Source organism: Pleurodeles waltl, chromosome 12 (assembly GCF_031143425.1).
Source record: "Pleurodeles waltl isolate 20211129_DDA chromosome 12, aPleWal1.hap1.20221129, whole genome shotgun sequence".
Classification (NCBI taxonomy): Eukaryota; Metazoa; Chordata; class Amphibia; order Caudata; family Salamandridae; genus Pleurodeles; species Pleurodeles waltl.
In genome coordinates, this window is record NC_090451.1 from 70,112,391 (window position 1) to 70,126,979 (window position 14,589).

The 14,589-nt window shown below is 49.2% G+C and overlaps 1 protein-coding gene across 3 annotated transcripts in view; it reads right to left on the minus strand.

The window, feature by feature from the left end:
• Nucleotides 1–14,589, minus strand: part of NFIC (nuclear factor I C) — a 343,790-nt gene that overhangs the window by 79,497 nt on the left and 249,704 nt on the right. For 2 of the 3 annotated variants that reach the window (XM_069216686.1, XM_069216683.1), the window contains exons 4-6: nucleotides 7,533–7,607; nucleotides 5,241–5,333; nucleotides 1,652–1,775 (exon numbers count right to left, since the gene is read on the minus strand). In XM_069216686.1, coding sequence (XP_069072787.1) covers nucleotides 1,652–1,775; nucleotides 5,241–5,333; nucleotides 7,533–7,607 — 292 coding nt within the window. The remainder of the gene's footprint in view (nucleotides 1–1,651; nucleotides 1,776–5,240; nucleotides 5,334–7,532; nucleotides 7,608–14,589) is intronic. The other variant, XM_069216684.1, reaches the window with a different exon arrangement.

Below are 14,589 nucleotides of genomic sequence, written 5' to 3' on the forward strand. Positions count from 1 at the left end.
AGTTACACCATAGGAAAATGTAGCTTAGGAATTTCAATGAAAGAACAATCGGAATAGTGCCGTAGAAAAGAAAGTTATTGTGAGTCACAAACCAACAAGAGTCACAATGAAACTTCAGGACATTGCATCTATTGGGGTTCAGTCGAATATGTCATCAGAAAAAATGTTTCCAACAGGGAAGGACTTCACGATTTCACCAGAAGAAACAGCACACCTCAAAAACACAGGCTAACAACTGCCAGAGCTGCACAGTTAACTGCTATCTGATTGCCCAATTCAGTGCATTTTTATAGCTACCACCCGTGCACATTACGTCTCTAGGCGCTGTTTAGGAACCCGCACAAACAGAAATGCACTACAAAAATAATATATATAAACCATATCACAAGAAGGGAGTAGAACTCGGAGATCACCAGCAGGCCCTCCCCCAACACCGGCCATACACAGCCCGACAAATTTGTCTTTCGTTGGAAGAAGGTTTTATTTAACTTTTTCTTGTTAAATTCATAACACACAATTTAGCCATAAATCACTTCAAGAAAACTTCAAAACATATTTACAAGAACATAACTGTCTTCGTACCATTCAATATGTAACCATAAACCATAGGCACAGGATCCCTTCCTGTCCTGAACTTCCCTTGGACCACACAGGTGAACACTGGACATCACCTGTATCTGTAGGGGGGGGCGGCTCCCCTGACTTCACCATTCCTTGCACACACGCTCAGGGTTCCGCCCACTCTCCAAACACCAATCTGCCAAGGGGTGTAACGGGGCAGCTAGGGGCTGGAGCCACGTGGCCACCCCAGCGATCTGGGCTCCCTACCCCTTAATCTGGTGTGAACATCCGCAGGTTGGTCCAGAGCTTCAGGATCCTATCTCTGGTGTTATCCCGGGGCCCAGCCTTGGGGACCTCTCTGTTGCTTCAGGTTACTTTAGTACCTCTTCTCCAACCTAAAATTAGGGAGAGGGTGGGTGGGACAACGACACTCCGTCCAACCGATCACTGCCGCACCACAACAAGGCTGAGTCTTTCTGGGGGGGGGTGCTAATGTAGACCCCACTGGCGCACAGCAGTTCCAGCCAGATCGGCCCTCGCAGCCGCAACGTTTCTCTCTAATGGGTACTTCCGCCCCCACACCTCGCGAGGCGTGAGGGCGGAAGTACAAGGCCAGCCTGCTGCACAACTAGTGCGGGGGTTTGGCCCACGGCGGCCCGTCCTCTAAGGGGCCGTGCTCCCCTCCATAATCTCCGAGGCAACAAGTCCTCCCCAGTGATGCTGGTCTCATCACTGTCCGCTGCATCCCCGAGCCCCCAGCATCACTAGTACTCGTTGCATTATTTGAGCCAGTGGCACCGGCACCTATTTTTGAGGGCCGGCACTCATTTACTGCAAGCTTAAGGGAAAGGCAGCGGAAGAGGAAAACGACAAAGCGTCACAATGGGAGAAAGCAGAAAGCTGCAAGAGTGAGCTGAAGGGGCAGGGAGAGGCTGTAAGTGGATGAAAGAGACCCAAGATGGCTTGAGGGTTTCGCTGCCTCAGTATTCAGTGCTGGCACATTTAAATGTAGCCGCCGCCGCGTGTTTCAAAGGAGAGCTTTGGGCACCTGCACGTATTTATTTACAAATAAAGCACCGCTAGTACTCACCCACTGGAGGACGTGCTCGGTAATGTTCTCCTCATCCCTGTACTGGAGGGGTTCAGATCATATGCCAGGTGCCCTTGCAACTCCCCCAGGGAGAAGTTGGGCCCGCCACCAGTCACTACAGGTGCTGCAAACAAAAGGAGACTTGTTAGGTGTGGTGCCACACAGGGAGGACAGAGAGAAGAACAGGTAGTGGAGGGCACTGGGGGAAGGGGGCAAGGAACCCTGAGGAGGTAAGTGAAAGCTATGAGTGTGCACAGGAGGACCTGCCCGAGGGAGGGGGCGGGGCTGGTAGTCTGAGTTTCCACTGGCGTGCCTCTATGAGCATGGCACTTTCACCCATGCAGTTTGGCACTTTCAGCCAGGCTCTTAGAGCCTCCGCCTTCTTAAGTGCTGCCAGGCATCACAGGTCCTCCCAAAGCTGTGTCAGTGCCTGGCAGGCAGAGAGGACTTCCTGTTAGGAAGAGATGAACCCCAGCAAGTGTTGTATGTCAGGCAGGAGGGAGGGCTTCGACTGTCAGTGTGTGCTAGTGTCAGAGGAAGAGGGATCTGCAGTGTGTGCTAGTGTCAGAGGAAGAGGGCTCTGCAGTGTGTGCTAGTGTCAGAGGAAGAGGGCTCTGCAGTGTGTGCTAGTGTCAGGGGGAGGAGGGCTCTGCAGTGTGTGCTAGTGTCAGGGCGAGGAGGGCTCTGCAGTGTGCGCTAGTGTCAGGGGGAAGAGGGCTCTGCAGTGTGTGCTAGTGTCAGGGGGAAGAGGGCTCTGCAGTGTGCGCTAGTGTCAGGGGGAGGAGGGAGGAGGGCTATGCAGTGTGTGCTAGTGTCGGGGGAGGAGGGCTCTGCAGTGTGTGCTAGTGTCAGGGGGAAGAGGGCTCTGCAGTGTGTGGTAGTGTCAGGGGGGAAAGGGCTCTGCAGTGTGTGCTAGTGTCAGGGGGAAGAGGGCTCTGCAGTGTGCGCTAGTGTCAGGGGGAGGAGGGCTCTGCAGTGTGTGCTAGTATCAGGAGGGAAGAGGGCTCTGCAGTGTGTGCTAGTGTCAGGAGGGAAGAGGGCTCTGCAGTGTGTAGTAGTGTCAGTGGGGGAGAGGGCTCTGCAGTGTGTGCTAGTGTCAGGGGGAGAGGGCTCTGCAGTGTGTGCTAGTGTCAGGGGGAGGAGGGCTCTGCAGTGTGTGCTAGTGTCAGGAGGGAAGAGGGCTCTGCAGTGTGTGCTAGTGTCAGGGCGAGGAGGGCTCTGCAGTGTGCACTAGTGTCAGGGGGGAGAGGGCTCTGCAGTGTGTGCTAGTGTCATGGGGAAGAGGGCTCTGCAGTGTGTGCTAGTGTCAGGGGGAAGAGGGCTCTACAGTGTGTGGTAGTGTCAGGGGGGAAGAGGGCTTTGCAGTGTGTGCTAGTGTCAGGGGGACGAAGGCTCTGCAGTGTGTGCTAGTGTCAGGGGGAGGAGGGCTCTGCAGTGTGTGGTAGTGTCAGAGTGAAGAGGGCTCTGCAGTGTGTGCTAGTGTCTAGGGGAAGAGGGCTCTGCAGTGTGTGGTAGTGTCAGGGGGGAGAGGGCTCTGCAGTGTGTGCTAGTGTCAGGGGGAGAGGGCTCTGCAGTGTGTGCTAGTGTCAGGGGAAGGAGGGAGAAGGGCTCTGCAGTGTGTGCTAGTGTCATGGGGAAGAGGGCTCTGTAGTGTGTGCTAGTATCAGGAGGGAAGAGGGCTCTGCAGTGTGTGCTAGTGTCAGGGGGGAGAGGGCTCTGCAGTGTGTGCTAGTGTCAGGGCGAGGAGGGCTCTGCAGTGTGCGCGAGTGTCAGGGGGACGAGGGCTCTGCAGTGTGTGCTAGTTTCAGGGGGACGAGGGCTCTGCAGTGTGTGCTAGTGTCAGGGGGGAGAGGGCTCTGCAGTGTGTGCTAGTTTCAGGGGGACGAGGGCTCTGCAGTGTGTGCTAGTGTCAGGGGGGAGAGGGCTCTGCAGTGTGTGGTAGTGTCAGGGGGGAAAGGGCTCTGCACTGTGTGGGAGTGTCAGGGGAAGAGGGCTCTGCAGTGTGTGGTAGTGTCGGGGGGAAGAGGGCTCTGTCAGTGTGTGCTAGTGTCAGTGGGGAGAGGGCTCTGCAGTTTGTAGTAGTGTCAGGAGGGAAGAGCGCTCTGCAGTGTGAGCTAGCGTCAGGGGGGATGAGGGCTCTGCAGTGTGTGGTAGTGTCAGGGGGAGAGGGCTCTGCAGTGTGTGCTAGCGTCAGGGGGGACGAGGGCTCTGCAGTGTGTGGTAGTGTCAGTGGGGAGAGGGCTCTGCAGTGTGTGCTAGCGTCAGGGGGGACGAGGGCTCTGCAGTGTGTGCTAGTGTCAGGGGGAGAGGGCTCTGCAGTGTGTGCTAGTGTCAGGGGGAAGAGGGCTCTGCAGTGTGTGCTAGTGTCAGGGGGAGGAGGGCTCTGCAGTGTGTGCTAGTGTGGGGGGGAGAGGGCTCTGCAGTGTGTGCTAGTATCAGGAGGGAAGAGGGCTCTGCAGTGTGTGCTAGTGTGGGGGGGAGAGGGCTCTGCAGTGTGTGCTAGTATCAGGAGGGAAGAGGGCTCTGCAGTGTGTGCTAGTGTCAGGGGGGAGAGGGCTCTACAGTGTGTGGTAGTGTCAGGGGGAAGAGGGCTCTGCAGTGTGCGCTAGTGTCAGGGGGAGGAGGGAAGAGGGCTCTGCAGTGTGTGCTAGTGTCAGGGGGAAGAGGGCTCTGCAGTGTGTGCTAGTGTCAGGGGGAAGAGGGCTCTGCAGTGTGCGCTAGTGTCAGGGGGAGGAGGGCTCTGCAGTGTGTGCTAGTGTCAGGGGGAAGAGGGCTCTGCAGTGTGCGCTAGTGTCAGGGGGAGGAGGGAGGAGGGCTCTGCAGTGTGTGCTAGCGTCAGGGGGAGAGGGCTCTGAAGTGTGTGCTAGCGTCAGGGGGAGAGGGCTCTGCAGTGTGTGCTAGTGTTTGGCAGGAGGAGGGGCTCTGTCAGTGTGCACTAGTGCCCGGCAGGAGGAGGGGCTCTGTCAGTGTATGCTAGTGCCCGGCAGGAGGAGGGGCTCTGTCAGTGTGCGCTAGTGCCTGGCAGGAGGAGGGGCTCTGTCAGTGTGTGCTAGTGCCCGGAAGGAGGAGGGGCTCTGTCAGTGCCCGGCAGGAGGCGGGGCTCTGCATTGTATGCTAGTGCCCGGCAGGAGGAGGGGCTCTGTCAGTGTGCACTAGTGCCCGGCAGGAGGAGGGGCTCTGTCAGTGTGCGCTAGTGCCCGGCAGGAGGAGGGGCTCTGTCAGTGTATGCTAGTGCCCGGCAGGAGGAGGGGTTCTGTCAGTGTGCGCTAGTGCCTGGCAGGAGGAGGGGCTCTGTCAGTGTGTGCTAGTGCCCGGCAGGAGGAGTTGGTCTGTCAGGCAGGTGGAGGCCCCTCCCCTGTGCTGCTGTCAGGCAGGTGGAGGCCCCTCCACTGTGCTGACGTCAGGCAGGTACAGTGGACTGGATTACATCAGTCTGCAGCAGTGGGCCTTAGAGGGATGCTTCTGTCCTCTGAGCCAGTGCAGGAGTGGCAGTGTCTGTCTGCCTGTGCAGCAGTCAGCCAGCCACTGCTTGCTGCTGCATGAAGAGAGCTCGTATGTGAATATTTTAATGACCTGTTTATCATCTTACATTTTGGTCCTGCGTCAGGCCAGTGATATCCCAGCCAGGAGCTGACTGTCCGTCCCCCCTCCCCCCATCTGGGTAGGGACTCTTGTAAACCTGCTGGATGGGGAGAAGAGAGAAGTAGAAACAGAGAGGAGAGAGAGAGAGAGAGAGAGGTGGTCAAAAAACCAAAAAACGCTCAGACAACACATCAATTCCCAGCCACACCCACTAAAGAGAGCCGCTTGCAGCAGAGGGCATCATGGGTGGGCGAGGGTGCATAAATAGCTCAGTGAGGGCAGACTTCCAGTAGCCGCTTGTAGGGTCAGGGCCAGACTGGTCAGTTGGGCATCTGACATTTACCTGGTGGGCTGCAAGCTAGTGTTTTATATTATGTTCTATGTTATGTTGGCGTGAGGTTTACTCCTTGCCTCGGTGAGAGAGTTGCAGTACCAGAGACTGGCCATAGGTGGTGCTTCACTTACTCCAAGACCTGCTGGAGTAGATCTGCACTTTTATTTGGTCAGTTCCACTCCTGTGAAAGACATTGGTGGAACGTTTGTGAATTGCAATTGTCTTTCTCATTTGCTGGTGTCTTTAGTACTGAATTTTCCTCTCTAAACGAACCATTATGTTTTCCAAAACTCTGTTCCATTTAGTTGTAAATATTCACCATTTTCCACCTATCTCCCACTTTTACTACTAAAATGGAGACCTTTGTGTGCAGAGTTGTCTTAAATCGTGGCAGAAACCTATATACAGACTGATAGGCGAGTCGGTGATCTCCAGCTGGGGGTTTGTGAATAGGATTTGAGAGTCTGGAATGAATATTATTGCAGTGCTGCATTCCCTACACAGACAATATCTTTGTGAATTGAACCCACAACGTTGCAGAACATTTTGCGTCATAGCTGTGGACGCCCACATCTGTACGGCCCAGACCCCAGAGGAATCCATCAGTGCCTATACTTTTGGTGAGTTCATCAGCTTCTGATAAGTGATGAGCCTTGGTCTTAATGGATGAACTGAGATGTAGCTGATCTGTGTAAAGACATGGAGCAGTAGTTCCAGCCGAGGACCCCAAGAAAGGCTCATCCGCTTACTTCTCCCTGCATCCTGTACACCCTGGCAATGCTGTGCACCTCCAAAGTAATGCTTAGCATGCTGTGTTAGAACTGTTCTGTGAATGTGCGCCAAACAAAATGTGTGCCACCAAAGAACTAAAACAAATTAACCAAAATGTAGATTTCTGATGTAACACCTGGGACTGTATTCATGCATGGGGGCAGCCTGATGTGGTGGCAGGTACCAGGGGAGTGGGCAGAGATAGGCCCTGAAGATGCTGCGAGGCCTTCGTTTATCCTTCAGAGTAGGTGAGAGCCTAGACTATGGGAAGAGGGTTAGTCTTTTTTTTAAGCCTAACCAACTGACAGGGAGAGTGGATGGTGTCTTCACTACCGTTGTAATGTCCCCACTCCAGGTCCCTTGAATTGGTGAGTACAGAGACCCAGTGCTTTCTGTAACTGCTGGGGGCACTGTTAGGTAGGGGTATGAAACATGATTTCCAATGTCTATGAAGTTGCATGGACACATGCCAACTTCCTCAACTTTGCCTGAGGCCACCGTAGTGCAACTTTCCCGATCACCCCGTAGTCAGATATCCCACCCAAAATGAGGAAGCTGTGTCATCTGAGTGGCAGCAGGAAAAACCAATAGCAATGCTTGGCAACATCATCTGATTTCCCCACTGCCAAGCACTTTCAGCAGCAGGGAAAACCACTTGAATTCCCTAATTCACATAATAAGTCATACATATTCACTTGAAGCAACCAGATTTACTGGAAAAATAGGCCCGTGTGTCTGACTGCCTGTTGCAGTACATTTATGACCAGGGTTTAGTAACGGGGTGTCCTTCGTCAGTTGCTCATTCATAAGTTTGTGAAGACTCACAAACTCATAGGTTTAAGGATATCCTTCAAATGTGTAAAGGTTTATTTTCCACCATGGGGAATCACTCCTGTGACGGGAAGGCATTGTATCTTCTTGAATTGGACAGTATTGGGCACATCCCTAGATTTTATGGAGTGCAGGTGAAGGGATTTCGCAATGGAGACAAAAAATCTCTAAAGATAATTTACATCACTTTGCACATTTCTGCCATGTTTACTTCAATGTATTGTCTGCATTTGGAAAATCTGGTGGACCATAAGTACGCCTGGATACCAATGGTATGAAGCACAGATGTATGAGTTTTCTATGAATCCGGTCAATGTTGGCTTGAGTGGTGAGTGTTAGGAGATGGTGGTCTGAGATACTCACTCCGTGACACCTGGATAAGCTCTGTCACGCTGAAGACACCGGAAGTCATGAAGCTCTCCTGGAAGTCCGTCGTCTCTGAAAGAGAAAGAGTTACGTGAGTGAGCCGAGAGTTCCTTAGAGAGAGAAACAGAGAGTAGAGTGTGGATTTCCGATGTTAAAATCCTCAGATGACCTCACAAAAATCTGGTGTGTACATTCCAGTAATAGCCTTCAGATTCTATTAGCCATTCCATCAAAAGTCTGTGTCCAGAACATCTTAATATGAGGCAGGTGGCCAACATATGTCTTAAGTTAGCTTCGATCTCTATTTACCTCGAAGAACAAGAATGTATTATTCTCACATGTACAGATGGATAGGAGTGTAGTAGAATCAGTGCTTAATTTGTAAACGAATAAGCACTGGGGCCAAAAGTTTTGTTCAGAAGCTCTCTCCTCGTGCTAATAAATGTTGGGGTGAAGAATTTCAAGGCTGCTGGTCTCGATTCCACCCTTATCCTCTTTCTTTAACTACCCTGCAATTCCTGTCTCTCTATCTCATGAACACCAAGGATGCCTAGTCCTGATTACACCTCGGGCCTCTTTCTTCCACCCCCTACACTTCCTGTCCCTTTATCTCATGAATACCGAGGCTGCCTGGTCTTGATTCCACCCCGTTCTTCTTTCTTCCACCGCCCTACACTTCCTGTCTCTTTATCTCATTCTTGCAGGTTCTCTTTCATCCCTGCTTTCTCCCTTTGACACTGTTTTTCCATCTTTCTCTTCCTCCTCCTTTGCTCAGGGACAAAGTCTGATGAGCTAAACAAGAGCCGGTCCCCAAAAATGAGTACTTGTGCACCCCATTTGGAACCACCAGTTCCATTTAAGCACTGGGTACAACCAACCTCTCTTGTGATGTTGCAGTCCCAATATGACGGGCAAGATTACTAGTTGTAAGCACTCAATAGAAGTGTGCAACTAGTTAGACAATTACCACCAATAGCTTGTCAGAACATTCCCCACTGATGGTCAGATTTAGCTACTAAAGTTATGAACAATTTTGTATGAGTTAATTACTAATGGAGATTCAGTTCGACAAGTAACAGTACCACGCTTGAGTGGAGTCCTAGGCCCGGGGTAGGAGTATGCTGCGTAAATCAGAGCCACAGGGAGTGGAATTACTAGTTGTAGTAAACAACAAGCCCCTTGCAATTTTCCCCACTAAATTTCAGCTGGTTGAACCCACCAAAATGTACTGCAGAAAAAGTACTAAGTACATTCCAGTTCTACACATATTCACACATTATTTTTTGGAATACTCGGATTCTGGGCATTTCAAGCAGGGGCGTAGCTTGGTCTGTAAGATTGGGAGATGTGAGCTTCAGATTTCCAACAATCAGGCTGGCATATGATGTTGAAATACATTATAGGACAACCAGGGTGCACGAGAGGGGCTTAAGGGGCAGCGGACATGTAGAAGAATGCGGCTCGATAGGGGCAGTAAGTGAGCGAAAGCACATTATTTTGTTAAATAACCAACATCTGTGAAGCCTTTCCAAACACAAAGAGGGGGAGTGTGTGTGTTTTTGTCTGTGTGTATGTAAAAATTCCTGGTGAAATCCGACAAATACCTCAACACACCTGACGGAGAGCACATGTACCCACCTATTTATCACAAAATACATTATACAGGTGTAACACCCTAAACACCCACCCTGAAGCAAAGCCCCTGACTTCAAGGACCCACTAAATAGCTCACCCCAGGTGAATGGTATTTTCTTGTGTGGAAAGACCCCCACCCCATTCAGGCCCACTTGTAACTGGGCCTTAGTGGTCTGGCTGTTCTAGGCTCTCATACCACCCCTCCTCTCCAGATACAGCTAGCAATGGATGGTTGAGTTATTGAAAACTACTTTGGGTAAGCAGAGAGGAGGGGCCTGACACAGGTATTATGTGCCCTGTTGCTTTAAGCCATGGACGCAAAAGCCTGTGAACCAATTCCTCCCACACCAAATATGATGATGTATACTTATGTGGCCTCGATTACGAGTGCCTCTGAGGTGTATGCGTTCAGCCGAACTGGCCATTTAAGCCTTCAGACATTTGCCCAGGGGTGGAGAGGGTGGGAGGGAAGCAGTCAGAGCCAATGGGGGATGTTTTATGAGGACCCGGAGCCTTTTAAAGGACTCTCCAGCTCCCTGGGGTTTATTCGGGGCCACTAAAATTATGTGATTCAGTGGCCACTGTTTTTTTTTTAGCTTATTAATGGATTTGCTGCACTTGCCACATAATCCATCATCTGATGCATACTTTGTATATTTTATCACATAAACATTGCTTGGTGCTCAAATGGATGAAATGTTACTAAAGTGCAGCAACACTTGTTGCTGTGCAGTGGAAGTCACTTTACAAAGGTTGGTGGTTCACCTTTTAGTTGCATATTGCCACACTTGTGTGGCAAACTCATTCTAATAAGGTGAAACCTGAGTCTAGACAGGGTTAAAATATATAATGATGAGAAAATAATACATTGATACTTTCACAAAATGTGTCCATTATGCCGCATAATTTGCATTTTCTTAAACTCTGCTGCATAATTTGGTCCTCCCTTGAAGCACTATATACAGTGGTACTGGGTCATTGCAGCAGGTAATGCTGGGGAAGGAGGGAGAACGCAGAAAGAAAAAAACAAAACAAAAAAAAAGGAAAGATGAGAAAGAGAGAACGAACGAGAGAAAAACCCTTGATTTTTTTTTTCTTTGCCACAGTTGCCTTTATGTCCAACCTGTTTTTTCCGATAATTATCACACCCAGTTTGCAATTTTCCTGGTGCAATAATTACATCCAATCACAAGTTCCTCTTTCTGAAAAGAAAAATACCTTCAGAAAATATGCAAGTCTCAGTATTTACTGGGCGACTGCCCCCCCTCCCCCCCACTAAATTCAACCTGCTGGGATTCATTTAGGATACAGACTTTATTGCCCCTGGTAATCATAAACAGGGGCTTGTGCAGTGCTCACAAAAAAATGGGTTTTCTAATCGAAAACCCGCCTGAAAAAACTGTAGTATGACTTTATTTCACAAATAAATTAATATTTGAAGAAAGGGGACTATTACACTAGATTAATACCGACATATCAAATCATTGCAAAAAAAAAAAAAAAAAAACAGATGGGTCAGCTGCTCCCTTGGATGAATATAATTAGCACCACAATTATGTGCAAGACGCACAACATAATTATGTGCAAAACCCGCAAAACAATTATGTGCAAGACGGGAAACAAGATTATGGGCACAATCCGCAACACAATTATGGGTAAGACGCACAACACAACTATGTGCAAGACCCGCAACACAACTATGCGCAAGACCCGCAAAACATCTATGTGCAAGACCCGCAACACAACTATGTGCAAAACCCGCAACACAACTATGTGCAAGACCCGCAAAACTATTATGTGCAAGACCCGCAACACAACTATGTGCAAGACCCGCAACACAGTTATTGGCCCGAAACACAATTAAGGACAAGACCCGCAACACAGTTATGGGCAAGACCCGCAACACAACTATGTGCAAGACCAGGAACATAATTACGTGCTAGACTCGCAAAACAACTATGTGCAAGACCGGAAACACAATGTGCAAGACCGGAAACACAATAATGTGCAAGACCGTTAACACAATAATGTGCAAGACCGTTAACACAATAATGGGCAAGACCCGCAACACAATTATGGGCAAGACCCGCAACACAATTATGGGCAAGGCCCGCAACACAACTATGTGCAAGACCCGGAACATAATTACGTGCAAGACCCGCAACACAACTATGTGCAAGACCGGAAACACAATAATGTGCAAGACCGGAAACACAATTATGGGCAAGACTGGAAACACAATTATGGGCAAGACCCGCAACACAACTATGTGCCAGACCGGCAACACAACTATGTGCAAGTCCCGGAACACAATTATGTGCAAGACCCGCAACACAATTATGTGCAAGACCGGAAACACAATTATGGGTAAGACCGGACACACAATTATGGGCAAGACCGGAAACACAAGTATGGGCAAGACCCACAACACAATTATGGGCAAGACCCACAACACAATTATGGGCAAGACCCGCAACACAATTATGGGCAAGACCCGCAAAACAACTATGTGCAAGACCCGCAAAACAACTATGTGCAAGACCGGCAACACAACTATGTGCAAGACCCGGAACACAATTATGTGCTAGTCCCGGAACACAATTATGTGCAAGACCCACAACACAATTATGTGCAAGACCGGAAACACAATTATGGGTAAGACCGGAAACACAATTATGGGCAAGACCCGTAAAACAACTATGTGCCAGACCCGCAACACAAATATGTGCCAGACCGGCAACAAAACTATGTGCAAGACCGGCAACACAATTATGTGCTAGACTCACAACACAGTAATGTGAAGACCGGAAACACAATTATGGGCAAGACCGGAAACACAATTATGGGCAAGACCGGAAACACAATTATGGGCAAGACCGGAAACACAATTATGGGCAAGACCGGAAACACAATTATGGGCAAGACCCACAACACAATTATGGGCAAGACCCGCAAAACAACTATGTGCAAGACCTGTAACACAACTATGTGCAAGACCTGCAACACAACTATGTGCAAGACCTGCAACACAACTATGTGCAAGACCCGCAACACAACTATTTGCAAGAGCCATAACACAATGTGCAACGCTTCCAACACAATTATGTTCAAGACCTGCAACACAAAAACAGGCAAGACTCACAACACAGTAATGTGCAAGGCCTCCAACACAATTATGTGCAAGACCTGCAACACAATTATGAACAAGACCCACAACTATGGACAAGACCTGTAACACAACTATGTGCAAAACCCGCAACACAGTACTGTGCAAGGACTTCAACACATTTATGTGCAAGACCCGCAACACAATTACGGGCAAGACCTAGAATACAGTAATTTGCAAGGCCTCCAACACAATTATGTGCAGGACCCACAACACAATCATGGGCAAGACCCACAATACAACTATGGACAAGACCTGCAACACAACTATGTGCAAAACCAGCAACACAACTATGTGCAAAACCCACAACACAATTATGGGCAAGACCCGCAACACAATTATGGGCAAGACCCGCAACACAATTATGTGCAAGACCCGCAAGACAACTATGTGCAAGACCCGCAACACAACTATGTGCAAGACCCGCAACACAACTATGTGCAAGATCCGTAACACATCTATGTGCAAGATCCGTAACACATCTATGTGCAAGATCCGTAACACAGCTAAGTGCAAGATCCGTAACACAGCTAAGTGCAAGACCCGGAACACAATTCAGTGCAAGACCCGGAACACAATTCTGTGTAAGACCCGGAACACAATTCTGTGCAAGACCCGGAACATAATTATGGGCCCGAAACACAATTATGGGCAAGACCCGCAACACAACTATGTGCAAGACCCGGAACACAACTATGTGCAAGACCCGGAACACAACTATGTGCAAGACCCGGAACACAACTATGTGCAAGACTGGTAATGTGAAAGACTGGAAACACAATAATGTGCAAGACTGGAAACACAACTATGTGCAAGACCCGGAACACAATTATGGGCAAGACCCGGAACACAATTATGAGCAAGACCTGCAACACAATTATGTGTAAGACCCGCAAAACAACTATGTGCAAAACCCGGAACACAATTATGGGCACGACCTGCAACACAACTATGTGCCAGACCCCCAACACAACTATGTGCCAGACCGGCAACACAACTATGTGCAAGACCTGGAAGACAATTATGTGCAAGACCTGGAAGACAATTATGTGCTAGACTCGCAACACAGTAATGTGCAAGACCGGAAACACAATTATGGGCAAGACCCTCAACACAATTATAGGCAAGACCCGCAACACAATTATGGGCAAGACCCACAACAAAATTATGGGCAAGACCCACAACAAAATTATGGGCAAGACCCACAACAAAATTATGGGCAAGACCCACAACAAAATTATGGGCAAGACTGGCAACGCGACTATGTGCGAGACCCGCAACACAACTATGTGCAAGATCTGCAACACAACTATGTGTAAGACCCGTAACACAATAATGTGCAACGCTTCCAACACAATTATGTTCAAGTTCCGCAACACAATAATGGGCAAGACCCACAACACAATTATGGGCAAGACCCGCAAAACAACTATGTGCAAGACCTGTAACACAACTATGTGTAAGACCTGCAACACAACTATGTGCAAGACCTGCAACACAACTATGTGCAAGACCTGCAACACAACTATGTGCAAGACCTGCAACACAACTATTTGCAAGAGCCATAACACAATGTGCAACGCTTCCAACACAATTATGTTCAAGACCTGCAACACAAAAACGGGCAAGACTCACAACACAGTAATGTGCAAGGCCTCCAACACAATTATGTGCAAGACCTGCAACACAATTATGAACAAGACCCACAACTATGGACAAGACCTGTAACACAACTATGTGCAAAACCCGCAACACAGTACTGTGCAAGGACTTCAACACATTTATGTGCAAGACCCGCAACACAATTACGGGCAAGACCTAGAATACAGTAATTTGCAAGGCCTCCAACACAATTATGTGCAGGACCCACAACACAATCATGGGCAAGACCCACAATACAACTATGGACAAGACCTGCAACACAACTATGTGCAAAACCAGCAACACAACTATGTGCAAAACCCACAACACAATTATGGGCAAGACCCGCAACACAATTATGGGCAAGACCCGCAACACAATTATGTGCAAGACCCGCAAGACAACTATGTGCAAGACCCGCAACACAACTATGTGCAAGACCCACAACACAACTATGTGCAAGATCCGTAACACATCTATGTGCAAGATCCGTAACACATCTATGTGCAAGATCCGTAACACAGCTAAGTGCAAGATCCGTAACACAGCTAAGTGCAAGACCCGGAACACAATTCTGTGCAAGACCCGGAACACAATTCTGTGCAAGACCCG